The 20232-nt window shown below is 44.8% G+C and overlaps 1 protein-coding gene across 1 annotated transcript in view; it reads right to left on the bottom strand.

The window, feature by feature from the left end:
* USP43 (ubiquitin specific peptidase 43) overlaps positions 1-20232 on the bottom strand; it is a 139628-nt gene that overhangs the window by 73759 nt on the left and 45637 nt on the right. Inside the window, exon 3 of the mRNA XM_048487400.1 lies at positions 4423-4529. Within this exon, the coding sequence (XP_048343357.1) occupies positions 4423-4529 (107 nt within the window). The remainder of the gene's footprint in view (positions 1-4422; positions 4530-20232) is intronic.

The following is a 20232-nucleotide window of genomic DNA, read 5'->3' as shown; positions in this document are numbered from 1 at the left end:
CGTTCTCACTGAAGAAGTGAACTTGTGTTTGAGTTGTACCACTTCATACTATAAGGTCTGGCCCAAATCACTAGGGTAGGGAACCTGCGGCTCTCCAGATATTCAGGAACTACAATTCCCATCAGCCCCTACCAGCATGGCCAATTGGCCATGCTGACAGAGGCTGATGGGAATTGTAGTTCCTGAACATCTGGAGAGCCGCAGGTTCCCTACCCCTGCTTAGCTGCTCCTGAAAGGGAAGAAAAATCACTAAACTTAGAATATTGGTATGGTAGTGAGGGGCCAGGCCAGAAACTTCTTTCTGACATCTAGCTTTGCAAAAGGAGGGGATATTTTTTGTATGAAAGAACATTTATTCTAAATAGTCCCGCCTGTATTCTGAAGTGAAGCAGCCAAATACAGGGCTTACCACCTCAGTGAGAACTAGGCCAAAACTCAGTAGGTTGTCTTCAAATCACTCAAGGGCCAATCAGTTAGTGAGAATACAGCACATAACACCCATTACAGCTGGCCTTATAGCAAAACAGTTACTTATCAGAGCAGTCCTAGGCTAAGCTACACTCTACTAACCCTACTAAGCTCTGCTTAGGACTGCATAGGCCACATTGCAGGCTGAAGAGCAGTCTAGACGTGTAATGGAGCAGCAGCTGCACTCATTTCATTCCTCCTGAGGTCACTGAAAGTGGAATATTATTGGTCATCCATTGCCAAAATTTGAGTCAACCATTATGCTTCCTTTAAAATGGGGGAAACAAATGTTGCAGAGCCAAATCTGTGCCCCAACTAGTACAGGCACTGTGCAGTCTCTGTTATAGACAGTTTGCTTAATGAGTGATATAAGCCAAGGAAAACACTGGCAGAACAACCAACAGTGATAAATAGACAGATGGAATGGATGACTTCACTTGACTTCCATTAGCAAAAAGGATCAGCTACTTCGAAGGGGCCAAAGAATGCCGACATTTCTGGCATCCGCAGCAGAGTTTACTTGAGGTCATGGTTCCTGTATTGACCAATGATATCACCTCGCAAGCTTGCTCAGCTCAGTTCTCTGCCTGTGTAAAGTGTTCAGTCTTCCAGGTACAAACCACAATGGCTGACATGCAAATAAATTTAACATTGCCTGTAAAGCTATTTACTCTACCAAAGCCTTTAAGACCAGAACCTTTTTGGTTAACTTCTGTCAATTTCATTCTGGCTCCTCAGGTGTCACTGGTTCAGCCAACTGGCAGGCAGAACAATTATCAGGTGAAAAGTCTGTTTACTCTTCCAAGATCCATTTGCTGTATTCTTGTTCCTTTATGCACATACACCCACAGTGGAATGCTTCTCTCATGTCCATATTAAGCAAATTCATTTGCATTAAGAATGTGGAGAAAGCATCCTGGGTATTTTGTGACTTCTCTCTTCCTTGTATACCTCTGCAGATAAACATACAGCATATGCCATCCAATTCCCTATTGACAGCCATGTCCTGTAGCAGCAAAATGACTCTTTTTCACCTGCCATATGTCTCTGAGGAATGGATTTAAATGGATATTTCATGAAAAATATCTCTTTAACAATGTAATAGAAAATGCAACTGGGGAAAAGGGTCACCAAACTCTTTTTCCATGAATACAAAAATCCTTGCTACTGTTCTTCAAAGTTTTATGCATCAGAACCAAACCTAGACAGCTTGCCTTCTTCTCAAACAAGATCCTGTAGGATGTCCAAGGGGACAAGCTAGCACAGACTTGTGGTCTTAGATGACAGTACCTGTGGCAATACCGTGACAGATTTGGCTAGTTTCATTGGTGGCTTAGATGCTGGTATTTGTGCCTGCCTTTTCCTCTCCCAATGCCCCACTCAGCAAACAAGCTCAATGAACAAGACAGACATGGGAGGGAAGAGGATGAAATAGAAATGGCAGGATGGTCCAAAAGCTCCTCTCAGTAGAATACAGGCCTAGAAGCAACCAACAAGCCATGCCTCCTTCTGACTGCCCCACCTCTGTTCTCTGAATGGTCCTGCATGCAGCTGGAGCCCTAGATTCCTTTGTCAGACATGGCAAGTATCATTTGTTAGATGCAAACATGAAAAATTTGCAGTAATCCCATTCTAGTCATATCACAAAGTCTGTCACATCAGCACTCGTAAATCCATATTCAGAAATTCATAATCTGCTCTTGGGTGTTTAGCAAATTCTTAGTGATACAGCTTGCTGATGTGAACCCTTTTTTTGACAGTGAATCTGACAGTGCATCTGGGCTGCAGCAGTGGGAAGGAAACGTCTCATTCAATTTTAGTCCGAGTACCTGATGTAAATTAAACCAAGACCATAATGTAAAACTGAGCAAGCTAAAATTCAAGGGGTTGCGCTGCCCTTCAGCGTGAAAATTGCATGTGAGCCAATGACCTCTCACAGGCAATCCAAAACTCAATTACTCTTCTTTTTACTCAACTCTACTCACACTCCAGATTTTCTGCAGTTAATTTCTCAGAAGGTAGACAACATACTCATTAGGGAGAACATGAATTACTGCATTTCTCAAAGGGGAAAGATGCATATTTGCAGATTGAGAGGAAAAAGCTCAAAGGAAATCCAGAAAAAAATTGCCCACAAATTACACAAAGGATCATTCAACCTTTATGCAATCTGAATGTGGGGAGGGGCCTCTGATCTGTCCAGGGACAGGAGCCATCATAACACCAGCAATTGACTGAAGAAGGCAAGATACATTTGGAATAGACCTAGCACCTACATGTACATACGTGCTGTTCTGAAAGCTTTGCAGTTTAGTAACCCACCATGGCTTCAGCAGTATCCAAATAAGAAATGCAGTCTGTGATCAAAATCACAGGCATAAAGGCAGGGATTCAACTGCAACTCAGCTTTCTTGCCTTGTCATTAATCAATTTTGAAAGCTGGCAGAAGTGAATTTAAAACTGCCCATTTCTCACTCAGGTACTCCCAATTGTGAAAGGATGACTGAAAAACACTTTTAGTGGCCCATGAGAATTTAGTTGTCTGGGTTAAGCTAGAGCTCTGCAAAATCTCACATCAGTGAGGGTACTACTATGCTGCCCCCTTCAATTAAAAGCACAGCACAAGTGGTAAGACATTTCATTGCCCTTCAGATATTGGGAAATGTGGGATTATTCAGCACTTGGGTCCATTCCCTTCTGATGACTGATTCCCTTCTGATGACTGGGAATTTGACGGCCTTGCTTGCTCCCTGCCTGCCACCTCCATGCTCCACTGGAGCAAGGGATAACCTTATTGGGTACCCACTGTGTGTCCATTAAGAACAACGGAAAGTTCTGGCAGGCATCAGCTATTAAAGACTCATCTCAGAGAGCAGCCTCACTGCCAAGTGCTTCAAACTTTATTCCCAGCTCTTTCCTCTCTGCCAGAGACACAAAGCAGCAGTTGGCACAATGTATATGTGTGTGCGCGTGCGCGCACATGTATGTCAAGAAAGGGCTTCATGCATCATCAAAACTGAGGCTGTGATGTTTTTCCTTTCCTCTTGTATGCGTCTGGTGCAGTACAATGAGGAACCATGAATGACTTTGACTGCATGATAGTCCTGTTCCCTGACTACAAAAGCAGAACTGATGCGTTCCATGTCATTTTGTTTCCCCCACTTGAACAGCCAGACTTGTTCCTTTCCCACTGTACTTGGCTATGTAAGGAAAGAGGGTCTCTTTTCCCAAAGTGAGATAAGCCCAAATATGACCTATAGTACAGTAACTGACAGTTGTCTACAAGAAACCCAACAGACACCTACCATGCAACTGCAGATGGGGAAGAAGTGTGACTGATGCATCCCTGTAGCTTTGGCAGCCTAGAGAACTACATATACCAAAGAATGAAGGCAAACTAAGGCAATGCAGGAAAATGTACTGCAATGTTTGGGGACATGGCCATCATCACTGGTGAAATATATCACCTTCAGGCACCTGGCTAGATCTCACAGCATGACAATCCAATAGATGAGTCATTTCTGGTGTGAGCAATCTTGAATGATGGTTTTTCATCCACCTAAAACTTCTTCCTGTGGTTTGAACTGGACGCTGGTGCCAGCAGATTAAACACTCACTCATCTCAGCCCATGTCCTCCAGTCCTGCCTGCAACCCCCCACCTCTTCTCTACCCAAGAGAAAGGTGAGTTTTGTGCCTTAGCTGCCTAGGATGAAATGCAATATTTTGGCAGCACTGCAGTAGTGTAAAGATACATAAGAACCTAAGAACATAAGCACAGCCAGCAAGATCACAGAACTGGTCCATCTAGCCCAGGGTACTATTTCACACAGCGGCCAAGCAGTTGCCCTGGAGGTTCCAAACAAACAGGACATAGAGGCCATGGCTCTCCTTCAACGCTGCTATAGTCTGTGAATGTTACATGTACCCCCCCCCCCCCGGCTCACACTGCTTACCTGTATTGTGCTTGGAAGTGATTCTGCACGAAACTCTGGCCCTTGAGAGGCTGGATGGCTGGCTGGGTACTCCCACTGCTACTACTGTCTTCCTGTCCAGGTGGAGGCTGAGGAGGAAACAGAGGCAGAGGCTGAGTTGTAGCAGCTGAGATGTCTCTCAATACAAACTGAGCTGAGGGCACCTAGCCAAGTTTACTCATCATAATTCTGTCATGGGCCCCATTTCAAAATTTTGACTGTTGCCTCACCTCCCCTGCCCACCACCATTTCCCTCACTCTTCACACTTCCCACTGGCTCTCAGTACCAAAACAGTTGCTAAAAGAGGGAGCACAGTGTTGAGTAGCTGACCGGGTTGCAAACTGACACTTTGGAAATTAGAATTCTGGAGATTTTTTTTTTCGCTGCAGTTTTCACAAATGTGTCCTATTTTATGCAGTCGCTAGGGTGAGAGAAGCCTGTACAAAGCTGACCTGCCAGTTCAAGTAGGATTGCCAGCTCTGGCCTGCAAAATACCTGTAGACTTTGGGTGGAGCCTGAAGAAGGCAGTGAAAAGAGGGATTTAAATGTGACGTAATGCCACAGATTCCACCTCCCAAAGTGGCCACTGTCTCCAGCTGATCACTGTTGCCGGGAGATCAGTTGCTAGCACAGGAGTTCTCCAGTTATCAACTGGAGATTGGCAACCCTAAGTTTAGGAGTACCTTTTAAAATCAGAAAACAGGGGCAGTGACCATCAGGGTGGTCAAAAACCAAAAGCAACTCTCTGTACACAGTAGAGCAGCAAAGGAACAAAAAGTATCAAATAAAGCAGACAAATTATTCTCTCTAGAGAGCAAGAAGAAAGGACCGGGCCAGTCCTTTTATCAGATGGAGAATCAATCACATAAACTGAAATGGAATCAACCTTGACCACTTGCATCCAGGACTCATTCATGTGAACACCACTATGCAGTTACCACCCCACCCCCCAAACTGCTTCTGTAAGTATTTATTTTGGTATTTCTAGCCTGCTATTTTCCTGCTATATATATATATATGAAGCTATACATATATTTCCTGCTATGTATATATGAAGCCCAGCATCTGATCAGGTTCTAGATCCAATGAACCAGGCCACTCAAGCTGACAGGCTTCAAACTATGGCTCAAACTCAGTGACAAAATGCCCCCATGGCACACAATAAATGCTAATGCCTCTGGCCATGCACACAACAAATCACTGCAACAGAGAAGGAACTGGAGCCCAACCCAGATCCCTTTCTACTGTACAAAGATGTTCTCAATCTTCCTCCCATGGCAGTAGATTGAAAGTTACCCATTTTAGCAATACTGAATAAAAGTGGCATCTCCGTGGAACTGTTGAGGGGAAGCAACTACACAATCCATGCAGGGGCCCTTAGCAAACATCACATCACTACAGCATTGCAGAGCTTTCTCCAGCAGTGACTTCTGTGCAATGCTGTAACAATGACATTTGAATTGGGGCCACAGCAGCCTCACAGATCAGGGGGTATACTGGCCATGCTTCCTCCTTTAAGACCAACAATATTAGACTTTTAATGGATTTTGCTAAAATAGCAGGATGGATGGGAAAAAAAGATTTGGGGCATCATTAATCAAACCATTTGCCCTGTCTAGAAAAGCGGTTTTCTCTTTATCAAAGCAAAGGAGTGGATACCTCCTGATATGCAAGGAAGAACAATGGATTAAAAAAGCAATGACTCGCTGACTACCAAGCAAGCAGGTTTTTTCCAGACTTAAACGGAGATTACTTCTGAACATAGCTGCACAGTGGTTCATAAATTAGTTCAAATGTTCACAAAACTCTGTGCAAAACCTCTTTGTAAAACAGAATGAACTTCTTATCCTATGCCAGTGTAATTCCATTCGGGGAAAAGTAATTGTTAAGTCTTTATTCAGAAGTTAAGGGCTTTTTTTTTGGCCTCCACTCTTATATAGACACAGGTTATACATTCAGATGCAGTATTATAGGGGGCATGGTCAATTACTTTCCTGTAGACACATTCCACATGGCATTGTCATTAAAATGCTCACATGCAGGAAAATATAATATTGGCATGCCAACAGTCACCAGCCACAGTGATTGAACCACTAGCACGTTAAATGACCATTTATAATTTGAAGAATACCACTTAGGTTTATACCATGCTTTTCTCTACCACAAGGAGTCTCAAAGTCGCTTGCAGCTCCTTTCCTTTGTCTACTTAGTAGGAAGTGTTTGTATAAAACTGATATGAGATAGATATGGTGTGTGGGAGCCTTCAGGGAAAAGAACTTTGAGGGCTTTGGACTAGAAAAATCTTTCGGGGATGGTGTGTGACAGTGTTTGTGCAATTCTACATACGAACTCTGCACTCATGCAGAAGACAACTCTTAAGAAAGTTCTTAAGCTCTAACCCAAATTATATCTTCATCAAAAAGAACAAAGTTAATCACAGCCTTGCACATCCACACACAAGCAGCATCTCCAATTAAAAAGGATCTCCAGTGGCAGGAAGCCTGTCAAAGCACAAAAACATTGAACAAAAAGGACCACTGACCTACCACAGCATAAAGCGGTTTTCTGTGTTTATTTGACAGAAGTTACTTTACAAGCCAAGCAGATAAGGCTCTGCGTGAGCAGGGTGTCTCTTTGCGTGTCAGAATGCAGTCTGTGTTTTTTATACAAAGAAAGCATATACCCGGCATTCATGTACATGTTCTTTTGGAAGAGTGTGACAGAACCGGAGAAGGAACAAGGCAGTTAATTAGTTTGCATCAGACAATGGAAGCTCTGTGAGTACTATGGAAGAGCTTTAGCATCAGGGCAACAGCCAGCATAGGGCTGTGTGGAAGAAGGAGCTGTTACCTAAACCAGAGTAGAGGCCGCCGCGACGGCGGCGAAGGACAGGTCGGCACATTGTGCGCCGCACTGAAGACGCTGGGATCACCGCTATTGACGGGTTCTTGAAGAAGCAGCCGGGCGCTGAGCCGCCAGCGCTCGAAGCCGACCAAGTTGTCCTCGGCTCCGCGCTACCGGCCGGAGTTTAGACGCCCCTGGTCGCGCCGCTTCGCTCCAGCGCTTAGGGTAGTGCGGTCCCCGGCTCCCGCGACGCCAGCTGGAGGTCTGACAAGGTGAGTGCTGGTGGCGATGAAGCCGCTGTCGTCAGCCGGTAAAGTTTACGTCGGCAAGTTTCAAAAGAGCGCTTCGGGAAGCGCCTCTGGGGAACGCCGCTTCAGGTCGTCGGCGGTGTACGCGTTGCGTTGCAGCTGCGCTCGGTAGACTGGCGTCTGGAGACGGTGTTTTTACCGTCTCCAGGCCGCCATGAATTGCCCGTGCGGAAACGGCCAGAGAAAAGGCCAGGGAAGCAGCTCAGAGGAGAAGCAGAACAAAAATGATTCCATCCTCCTGACACACACAGTTCTTACAGGAAGTTTGTCAGCAATGGTTGTGGCAACCAGGCACAGGTAGGGGAGGGAATCAGGTAAATAAACATGACCAGGAGAGCGTTTGCTTTATTCCAGTCAGTTCCTGCTCTTTACAAGCAACAGCTGACTTATACGGCTCCTATAAATATAACTCCTGCTACTTCAAAGGGTGCCCGACCTCTTTGTGCAAAGTAATGCACCAAGGCAAAAAAATGAAAGCTTTTTTTCCTCACTTTTTAAAAATTCAAAAGCAGCCTTGGTTGCATTTTTGAGCAGAAGATGGAAGGGGGAGGTGTCATAATCCTTTCCTTTCGGGATCTTTTCCCACTCCAAATTATGCTGCTTCCCACCCACCCCACCCACCCCCATTCAAGCTGTTTTTCAACCTGCAAGGGAAAGATAAGGGTCCCCCTTTGCTGGTCTTCCATTCAAGAGATCAGCCTTTCTGCTTTAAAGAAAATGCAGAAACATAACACAGGCCCATGTGCCACATATAATTTCAACCTGACTTGCTGGTATACAAACTAACGAACCCAAAATACCTAAAATCCCATGCTCTTCTAGGCCAGGATCACTATCAGATCACTATGAGGACCTTGGTAAGATCAATGATTGCAATGCTGAGAATGGCCCTTTCTATTCATGGCAGTCTAAAATGGCATGAAAATAAATGTGCTGCCTGGTTATTGAAAGCAACAAGAACTTGAATGTTAACATCAATGGAAAGTATTTAAGCAGCAAAGTGCTCTGGTCTTTTGCTACAGATATCACTGCTGCTGTTGCTTCAGGGGAAGTCACTGGTGTACTGACACAGTGTACTTTCGCATTATCAAAATTAACTTGGGGTTAAGGACTTCAGGAGCTCTGTAGATATCTTGTGAAAGAAGCAATCGGTACCCCATATTGTCAGAACCCTCAGGAAGAGAATCTCCATTCTGCAGGTGATTTGGGTTCACCTCTTGCTTGCATGAGTGACCCTGGCCCGTGCTACACATTGCATAACAATATATGCAACATTCTCTTTACTTTGTTTTTACAAAAATGAAAGCAGCCTCAGGAGAAGGGGAATTTAATTAGAGGAGCAGCTGTTTGTGTGAGTGAGAGAGACAGAGTGCCTGTGTCTTTCCCTATGGACTATTTTTCCACTTAAGACCATCCTCTCCAAGTCGCTGTTCCCCTGGGAAGGGAAAGAGACAGTGTTCATATCTTTATTCTCTCAGAGGGAAGAGTATCTGGAGGGTGATTTGAAAAACAGACAGCAGGGAAAAATTTAAGCACCACAAGCCACCATTCCTCTGTGCCCCCTGGCAGCCTCCCAAGGCTGATCTTAATTTTTTTTCCCAAGAAAGCTCAGGGATAGTCTGTATGCAGCATCCAATTTGGCCTTGTTATGCAGTGGAAACACTGCTGTCCTGATTATTCCCAGGATGGCAGTCTGGTGTTAGTGTTCAGAGCAAAATCATCTGTTCTGTAGAAAAGTGCAAAAGAAATCCATCCAGGACCCAGCACACAACTGTTCCAAAACTAGGTGATACTGAATTGGACGCCTGTCAGGAGCAGCTCAGAGAAAAGGTCACTGCCAAAACAACTGCCTCTAAAATGTCCAAGAAAGTGAGTTGTTTCCTCATTGGGTAAAAAGTCTTCATTTTTTATTTTTTGCTTTCCAGCTCTGTTTTCTAACCTTCCAACTTTCCTGCTCTACTTTGATCCTCAGGCAAAATCTCAGCAAAGTTGTGGTTGCTGCCATATAGACAGGATAGTCAAGATATTTCCTAGTCCCATCCACATCAGTGTCATTTTCCTTGCCCCAGTGGCTATGCCTCCCATGACACTTTTTTTCCCATATGTAATTTACAGATTACTATAGCAGTGTAATATCTGTCTAGTGGTCCTCAAAATTTTCAGTTTTCATTTTCAAAAGAAAGTCAGTCTCTGGACCAGTGGACCCCTATTTGAACCTGTAGGTACAGTTGGAATCCTGACATGGTATGGTACATGCAGAAACAAAGTGGCTGCTATACGGCCTCTTCGATCGGTAGAGGCCAATTTACTGGAGGTCCCTGGCCCCTCGATGAGGCCTTTACGGCTCTGGTCCCGGCCTGGTGGAACGCTCTCCCTCCAGCTGTCCGGGCCCTGCAGGACCTTGGTGAGTTCCGCAGGGCCTGTAAGACGGAGCTGTTCCGCCAGGCCTTTGGAGGGACCAGCCGCTGATAGTGCCCCCCCCCTTTTAGGCCCTTACATCCGGGCTGTTTGTCATCTAATGGGACTCGCCGCTCCTCCCCCTAGGGGAGAGGACTTTGAAAATTGAGTTGCTGGACGCCACTTATCTTTAAATTTTCATTTATTATATTAGTACACTTAGTTTTATTGTTCTTATCGCTGCTTTTAAAGGTTTTAGTTATCTTACGATTGTACCACGCTATATGTTGTACACCGCCCAGAGCCCCTCGGGGACAGGGCGGTATAAAAGTCTAAAGGCAGGCAGGCAGGCAGGCAGGCAGGCAGGCAGGCAGGCAGGCAGGCAGGCAGGCAGGCTGCCACAGGAGGTAGACAATAAAATACTTCATTAACTCAGTGTGGATTCTCGGGCTGTGGTGGCCAAAACAACACTGAAAAAATCTGTAATAGTCAATCAAGCCAGAAAAGGTGTTGGCAGATGCCATGACACCCACTGGCATCACATTTGGGGACTCTCATATAAAGCAGGGAAACCAATAGTGTAAATGAAAATCCTCGGGGTGCTGTCTGTACCCGAGATAACTGGCACTGGGTTTATGTCATGTCAATCAGCAAAATTCCTAAATGTTCTTTTTTTAAAAAATAAGAAAAGGGTAATGTCAGGCATAAATAGAAATAAACATAAATGCTAATAGCCTATCCTAGCTTAGATGGTACAGACTGGATAGCAATACTGGACAATACAAGTGCACATAAAATTTTAACAAACTATTCAAGAGAGCTTTTCTGTGCAGCAAATAAGGTTGCACAGTACAAAATGGTTTCACAAACTTGGATGAAAGATTGGGATTTGTGGTCTTTACTGCTGTATATGGTGCACTGTCAATAGGATCATATTATGTAATTTCTGTGCCACTTCATGTGTCATGTTAATACTTATGATATGCTTCTGTTTCTTTCCGGTGGTTTTATCCTTCTAATACCCAAATGTATTAGTTACTGAAGGCCTCATTTTGTTGACTCTACTGACTCACTATAGGTAATCCGTCTTGAGAGAAAGAAAGGTAGACTATAAATAACATAAATAAATGCATCAAAACAATTCATTAAAGACTAGATTCTGAGTCCTCAGCAGCAAAATGAAAAATAAAGCCCTGGATATGATAGAATTCCCCAAGCAGGTGTTGCCCAAATTGCGGTTCCCATGCTATCTATTTACCATTTGCAAAATCAGAAAGAAAATAAATGAATAATGTAATGGAAGTTTTTGTATGTTTGGAAATCAACCAAATCATTTCCTTTCAGAATGAACACTTATTTAATATGTAGATTGGGGCCCAGCTGTTCATTATGAGGGCAAACAAAAGACAGAAGTAGGTAGAATCAGATTAGAGCAACTGTTTTCATGAAAGTCTTGCAAACTTGTAAGATGGGGTTGAAAGTGCTTGATTAAAAAGAATTAACACAGTGGATGCAAGGTGGGTTTGAATATCTATCGGGATGGCTGAATCTGGCACTTTGCAACATCTCGACGTGGCTATAAATCTGCAGAGGATCCTCACACCTTCCAATACTGCTTCATGTCCAAGGAATGACATTCAACATTCAAGCCCCATACTTACTCATTTACTTGCTTATCCGCTGCCTTTTTCCCCTAATGGAGACTCAAAGTGGTTTACATTGTTCTCCTCATCTCTATCTTAACCTCACCACAATCATGTCAGGTGATTTAGGCTGGAGTTGTGTGACTGGCACCAAGTCAACCAGTGATTTTCCATGGCAAAGGGGGAATTCAGACTTGGGTTTCCCAAACTGTCTGACATTCTAATCACTATAACTGACAGAAAAGCTACTTTCATGTCTTGTTTAATTTGAGCAATTAAATTCACTTTTGGGTTTAAAAGCTATGGTGGCATATTCTATGACTGACACTTGTGTATTGAAAAAAATTATGCTTTTACAGGAAAGTAGCAGCGCTGAAGGGTTTTTACAGGCCTTTGGGCACAGGGTGCATCCTCTGCAGATCCCTTCTCCAATAATGGATCCCATCTCCCTCTGCCCCGCTGCAGCTATGAAATGCACCCAGCATGATCCTCTCATGATCCTTTTAGCACCTCCATGTCAGTAAGTCAAAAAGGAATGTTTAAAAGTCAAGGATCCTCCCCCTCCAATATTTCCAGTAGCAAAAGAAAGACTACCCCAGAGGCCCTTTCAATGTCATTTCTGGAAAAAGACAGGAGAGAATGATTGCTTCCCAGTTCTCTTAGGCTACTAAAGTCAGTGGAATATGAAGGAGTACAAAAGGGTTATATCTCTGTAAGGAAATAGGGAATTGTCCAGAGAACCTGCAGGTACTCTGTAGGACCACCTATTTCCAAATAGGAGGTGTGCTTGGAAGAGACAGCTTCATGCATGGTCCTCTTGTACTGGCTCACAGCCAAGAACCAACACTAATCAGGGGCACATGTGTAACCCAGGTGTCTTGCTCCCTATCTGAAAGGGCCATAATAACTGCTCCTGGAAAAAAAAGACCCACAGCACTGCCCTAAGCCATGTTACACCCTTCTAAATTTATTGACGTCAATGGCATGAAAGGGGTATAACTCCACTTAAGAATCCACTAAGTCCTACCTTCTTCAAACTTCATACAACATTAATTAAAGGCAATGCAAGCTACCTGTTGCATTTTATGATTACTTATTTCCATTTTACACTTTTGTAATTCTACTCCCAATCAAATAACCTTGGATGAACTACTCTTTGGGCCACTCCCCACTTACCTCGTCTGAGTGCAACCCCGCAGCGACCCCTCGTAGAAAAGCCTCCGTGGCTTTTGACCACAGAGACATTTGTTCCCCACTCATTTTCCATTCAGGAAATAGCGCGGGGTTCCACATCAAGACCTCGCCAAAGCAGGCAATCGAAGCCGCTTTTGATTGGCTGAGTAACGCCAGAAAGCAGGCCATATTTTACACGTGGGAGTTGCAGCCAGCCGAAGGCGGGGCTCCATTTTGATAGGCTGACCCAAAAAGTTGGTTTGGATAAGCTGAACGCATTGTTTTGAGACGTCTGCACATGCTGATGTCACTACCCGCTGCAAATTGCTTGGGCAGAAAAATGAAAGTAAAAATCGGTTTCAGTTTACACCGCCGACAACCCTGTGCTCAGTGACACTTTGCCAAGCTGCAAAACCGTGGAGCTCAAGCAAAAAAGAGCAATGTTGGCACGTCTTGTTGTGCACACGTCTCAATTTCCGAGCACTTTCTGACGGGGACACCCTCCCTAAACAAAATGGCGGTTCCTGTTTCCTGATTGGCCGGAAGCTGCGAGTCAGAGCGAATCAGCCGCGCATAAACAGCCGAGGTTCCCCACCCCCTCGCGGCACCCACGGGTTTTTTGAAAATGTTGCTCTTTGCAGAGGACCTAATTTGACGCACGACAAGGAGGTGGGAGAGCGGCAAATTAAGGGCAGCTGCGCAGTGGGCGCTGGAGACGTGGGGAACGTCCATCCGCCTCGTGTCTTTTAAAGAGGTGACCCCGTGGCTTATGGTGAGTGGGGAGTGGCCCTTTATTTTGTCTGGGAATATAAAGGTTCTGGTCCCATTTTCTGAACTTTAACCATTAATTTGCTGCACTGTTTTGATCCAAAAATTAATGGGAATAGATTGGAAAAGGCAAAATAACTGCATTAGATCTGCTTAGTCTTTTCATACTAGAAACACACACACACACACATATATATATATATATTTTCAAAGCTGCCCCCCTTTTTTGTGGTTGTTAACTAGATAGATGTGCAGGAAAACAATAGACCCACTTACATGAAACTCTCTCATGCATTTATTTTCCCCACAATCTCCATTAGGAGCATTGTAGTTCGTCTGCTTAGATCAGGTTCCCATCTGTGACATTACACTCTATGTTACCTGTTATAATGATAAAACAGACGGCATAGGGGAAGTGGAGAAACATACAACTATTAGAGTACCCTATATAGTTGCCTCAAATGGTCATAACACTCCAAGGCCGTATCCGCACGGGCAATGAATGGTGGCCTGGAGACGGTAAAAACGCCGTCTCCAGGCTGCCATTCTCAGACAGGGCATGCAGAGCCGTACGCAGTCCGCCGCCGCCGCTCACACCGCCGGGCTTCGTCGACGAAGCCGGTATGCGTTTCCCAGAGCGCTTGGAAGCGCGCTTTTTGGGGAAACGCCACCTCGGGCCACTGCCACCTCGGGTGATCTTTCTACCTTTGTCTCTGATCCTTCAAGCGTGATTGCCGGTGTTTCCGGGGATCACGCCCCCCTGCCCTGCGCCGCTGGAGCAGGCACGCAGGGCCAGGGGGCGTGTCCCCAGGCCTCGACAACGCGCCGGAGGCCCAGGGACATGCCAGCTTGGCCGGGCGCCGGCGCTCTGCGGCGCCGGCTGCCCGGCAGTTTGTGGACCGTCTGCGTAAGGGACGGTCCCAGCGTTGCCGCCAGGTCGGGCTGGGCGGCCGAACGCCGACCCGGCCGCTTCCGCCTTCGTGCGGAAACGGCCCAAGAGAAAGGCATGAAGTGGTTTCCTGCAAGTTTGCTCATTATGGGCTGGTTGTGTGCTGGTTTGCATCATAGTCAACACCAGTAATGGGAACTTAGATATGAGACCCCTTTTTCTCCGCACAGGAAGTAGCCCCTTTCCTTAGGGAAAGGAAACATGCTCTCTTTATTCCCTTACCTTCTAGATACTATTCTGTTCCTTGGTTTTCTTCCATTTCCATTTTCCCTGTTGTTTACCTCTCATCATTCTAAACAGTTCAGCCTCTGGCAGCTATTAATCTTGATCTCATTCCCATACGTAGTTCAGAATTTCTCCAGTCCCAAATGAAAAGGAATCCCTGCAGTGAGGTTATAGCTAAGCAGAGCATGAAATAGTAAGAACGGAGCACACCAGCAGCAATAGCCATCAAGATGCCTTAGTCAGCTCCCCAAATTACAAGCTATCTGCATTCTAACAACCAGGTTGGTAATACCAGTTATGGCAGCTAATTATTATGCAGCAGGTAGTAATTTGGGCACACTGCAGCCAAACACAAATACTCCCTCACCTATTTGCTCTTGGTGTATGTGTGTGCACTTGTGCATATATACACACCCAAATAAATGGGGAGCAGGTAAGGGAATTGATATCTGACATCTGCAGGGGTGACTGAGTTATATTGCAGGATGTCATTATGTTACTAAGTGGTCAGTATAAGCACGACCTCGTGTTACGCATTTTCTTCTGCCCCCTAGATTTTCTTCTGCCACTTAATATATTTTATCCTTTTAATTGTATCTTACTTACCTTATTATGGTCTATGATCATAATAAAGGCTGATTCGATCATTAATTCATGGCTGTGTGTTATGTAAGTATACTACTACACACAATATTACACATGTGTGGTAACATGGTTAGAGCATTATATTGCTACTGAAAAGACCCAGGTTTAAATCATGCTCCTGCAAAGCTCACAGGCAACCTAGGGCAAGTCACCACCACCGACACCTCTGCCTAATCCATCTTCTCCTTGATGGGGTCAGGATAAAAATGCAGGGGGAGAACCTTGTGTACTACCCTGTACTTTTCCAAAGGATGGCAAGATAAAAGGCAGAAGCAGAGAAGGGAATGCCTGATATGCATGATATCTCTTTCAGTTCCAGTTAGGTTTCCTCCCTTTTAATTCTACTTACACACACTAATGTGTACATTCCAGAATGAATGCCTATAAGGAGGACTATGACAAAGGAGGCAGCAGGAGAGAGGAAAACACATGGAAAAAACACGTGCAAAAAAATGGGCAAAACTCTCCGGGCAGGGAATACAATGAGAGTTGATATTTCTATCTGATTACTAATCATTCAGACATTTCTTGCTGATTCTATGACCACAGTCTGGACATTCTGAGGTTCTTTGGTCACCTTCCTTCCTACTCCTACACCTTCCTACTCTCTGAAATAGCTCCCTCTACATGTTACTATGAAGCCCTGCTTTTCCTAGGTGTAAATACACAAAAGATACTGATATGCTTCTATGAAAGTCAAGCCATTTCCATCATGTGGCCAGGAGGGTACTCTTTAACACATTAATTGTATTAACATAAATGTTTTAGCACACTTAAAAAATATGCCAGACAGCTTTAAAAGGCAACATTAGGTTACAATAATTATTTTAAAAACATATGGAAGATAATATTGTGTTGTGGAGTTTTGGCCGTATGGGTTTATTCTAGTTAGCATTCTCCTCCCGACGCATTTAGCCAGATCTGTGGCTAGCATCTTTAGAGGATCCTCTGAAGATGCCAGCCACAGATGCAGGCGAAACGTCAGGAGAGAATGCTGCTAGAACACGGCCATACAGCCCGGAAACCACACAGCACCCCAGTGATTACAGCCGTGAAAGCCTTTGACAATACATAAAATTATATCAATACAGACAACAAAAGCATGAAAAAGCCCATTAGAGCATGCACCACAAAAATCTAATGCTCCATCCACCTCTAAAAGGGCATCTTTCACGCCAAAGAGAACAGGAAGTGATAATGTCTACACCCCTCCAAAGTAGGCCATTCCATAATCCAAGATGTACAGATGAAAAAGCTCTTGCCTGAACTGAGCAGCAGATAAACCCAAGAGAGGTGAAAGCAAGGAGGTTGTCATGAGAGGAATGAATTGGCACAAGGGAGTGTATTATGAGAGTCCCAGGCTATGAACAGATTTATGGGTAAGGATCGGAACGTTAAATTGAGCTGGAAGCCAACAGGAAGCCAACAGGAAACCAATGCATATGCTGAAGTACATCATTTATATGATCCAGCCAACTAGTTCCTGAAAAGGCCTGTCCGTTGCAATTTGAATTAGATTAAGCTTCTGGGACATCTTCACATACTTATCAAGCCTCCGGATGGCAACAAAATAAAATGTTGGGGCTGAAAATATTACTGGACACATACCAAACTGATAGCTGAGCACTAGCAAACAAAGGTCAGTGGAGCAAGTGAAGCCATTGAGAGAAGCTCCCTTGACACACAGCCCTTGTCAGGCCCAGCGGGATCAGAAAGGCCACTGTGCAAAATTGACAGCATTTGGGGAAACAAAGTTATTTCACACTAAGAGGCAGCACACTCTGCCATCACTAACTTCAGGCAGAAAACCTCACAAAATATCCTCTGGCTCCTCCTCTGCTATTGGAGTCTACAGGCACAATCTCCAAGAGGATTCAGGTTACTAGACAACCTCACAGGATTTCAGGTCTAACAGAAACAGCTAACAGATAAAGAACCTTCAAGAGTGAACTTCGTGGTTCAACAGAGTCAGAATTTATTGAAAGAGTGGAAACTCCTGCAGAGAGGAGTGCAAAGAATAATTTTCCAGTGCAAGATTTCATATCATAAAAGCAGACTGGCTGTGCAATTCAATGCAGAGTTACTCCAGTCTACGCCCATTTAAATCAGTAGACTTTGACTGGAGAAACTCTGCATAGAGTTGCAATGCCAGTGGATAAATTCACATGAGTTGCTTCAGTGACTTACTTGCATATATCTTTTTCTGCCAGGAAAATGCAGAAACTTGCTTCCCTCGTATGTCAGAAACAGTATGTCAGTTCCAGAGAGAATGGAATATGCACACCATGGGCTATATAAAGGTGCCATGTTGTTGTACTGAACATATTGAGACAGTCTGATTGCTGGAAGTAGCTCAGAGTGACTTTTCCAATAAATTGCCAGTTTTGTCAAGTCATCTCCAGTTTCCAGAACTGATGCCATGTGGTATCTTTACCATTTTTTATCATAAATGATGCAGTTAATTATGGCAAAAAAACCCTACTAGTTATGACCTATATAATGGGCAGCCCAATCCAAGGGAGGCAGACCCACCACTAGAGCAGGCACAGCCCTGTACCAGCATGGGTGCCCATCCCATTAGCCCATATGCCTATTAAAGGTTAATAAAAATAAAGATAAAGCCCAAGGGGCAAATGCACCATCATGGTGGGCAGGCTGCCCAGAAGCCACCATCCTTGCCTAGGCCCGCCAGTGCAGAAAGCTGTACCAGCATTCTGGGGGTGGATTAGGGGGTGGAGCCAACCTCAGTTGGCTTCCACTGTCCACCCAGATCCCATGTGCTGGTGGAGCTGGCCTCAGAGATATCTCCACTATCCCCATGGGGGATTCTTGAAGCCAGTCTTTGGTGTGTGTTTTTGTGTGTGTGTGGTTTCCACACTGCAGGAAATCCCATTGCAGAGGGCAGGGTGATGCTGGAGCAGTTCCATCCCCATCCACCAGTCCACTCTGGATTTGGCTGTAATTACTTATTTTTATTTTATTTATAGTCTGCCTTTCTCACTGAGAACTCAAGGCAAATTAAACAGTGTGATCAGACAGCATAAGGCAACCAATGAACAATGCAATAGGACTATGGAAGAGCAACAGGCTATCGAAAGCAACATTTACTGTAAACAATACAGAAAGTGGATTACATGGTGAAGAATGTAGCAAAAGTCTACAACAATCTATAACAATCACTGCAGAGCACTGAAACCTCATTCCGTTATAAAGGTGCCTTCATGGACTGTACATTCTACAACAGTTGTAATTCCTTTATAAAAATGCCCTCCTGGACTTTTCTGTTTTGTACAGTTTGCAGACTAGTAGAAGAGGGGGAGTGTAACGAACTTGCCCCACCCTGAAGGGCTGGTGTACAGCAGGCCAAAGGGAGAAGGCCTTAGCAACAGCCAGAAAAAAAAAAAAGGCTCCACAAGGAGAGAACCGACCTGATTGGCTGAAAAAGGTCCAGTAACGTTTGGCAAGAGCTAGGGCAGGGGTAGGCTGAGGCTTCTCCAGGTCCAGGTAATTCCCATCAGCTTTGTCAGCATGCGCTTCAATTGGCCATGCTGGTGGGGGGGGCTGATGGGAATCTGTAGTTCCTGAACATCTGGAGAGCCAAGCAGGTTCCCTAAATTCCTGAGCTAGGGGAGCCAGGTGGGCTTTACAGCACTGGGAGAGGAGAGTGGAGTGCTGATAGGAGTCACGGGTCAGAGAGAGAGAGAGAGAGCAGAGTCTGGCAGAGAGGAGTCTGTCAGCTTCCTGAAGAAAAGGATTCTGTCTCAGCAGAGTTGGCTGGACAGAAGTCCAGTCCCTGTCTAAGCCGTGTATATTTGACAGAGAGAGAGGGAGGTCCTGACTGGGTGCAGATTGAAGTGCCCTTCAGGAGCCTGGCGGTTTTAAAACTGCCCAGACCTATCTAGTCTGCCTTGCCCCTGTGTGTATCACCAGAATCACCAGTCTGGGAGAAGCCAGTCCAGAGGCAGTGAAGCCATATTAGGACTAGTGGGAGAGAGGGAGGCCAAGTGTGCCAGAATCTCCTGGGCTTGGACTGTGTGTTTGGGTGTGATCAGTGGGTATTGGAGCAGTGAGGAATAGTGTCTGTGTGCATAAGGGAATTTATTAGTTCAAAGCTAAATCTTCCCTTAAGAGACACCTGCGTGTGTTGGTGTGCATATGAATCTGAAGTAACTTCTTAAGCAAACTCTCTCTAAAACCAACAAGTGTTAAACCTCTCCAGTTTACCTGAGAAGCCTTTGTGAAAGCCAGCAATAAAAGTTCTAAGTTTTGTTCAACTTTATAAACCGCTCCAGTTATTATTATTTGTCTGTCCGTGTCTGTGTGTGTTCCCCAGTCAGGGTGGTGACCTTGTGGAAAATCAGTATTGAGTGGGCTATAGAGGAGAATATATTATTGGTGGCAGCGCAGAAAGCAGAACTTATATAAGTGCCGACTTCGTTACAGGGAGCCTTCCTGACTTCCTCCAGCTTGCCATTCCACAAGGTGGGAGCCATCATCGAGAAAGCACATGAATAGACAAGTGCCAACTTTACCCGTTTGCAGGGTGGTATTAGAAAGCTTTTCTCAGATTAGCCAAGCTGTCATAGCGCAGTATCACAGAAGAGGCAGTCCCACAGTTATATAGGTAGAAGGTCATTCAGGATTTTGTAGGTAATGACCAGAACCTTGATTTTTTTAATGAAGTTTTAAGGTATGTCCTTTGGCATGGGCCCATAATGGCCTGAGAGAGACCTTTAATAGTCAAGAGGCATCAAAATCCTCAGCCAGCCCAGACAAGGTGTCATCAACATGAATACTGAAATCACTGGAACTATAAATCTAGGTATCTCTAGCATGAAG

The sequence above is a fragment of the Sphaerodactylus townsendi genome, linkage group LG03 (genome assembly GCF_021028975.2).
Source record: "Sphaerodactylus townsendi isolate TG3544 linkage group LG03, MPM_Stown_v2.3, whole genome shotgun sequence".
Taxonomy (NCBI): domain Eukaryota; kingdom Metazoa; phylum Chordata; class Lepidosauria; order Squamata; family Sphaerodactylidae; genus Sphaerodactylus; species Sphaerodactylus townsendi.
The sequence above is the reverse complement of the archived record's forward strand: the minus strand, read 5'-3'. Positions and strand labels throughout refer to the sequence as shown.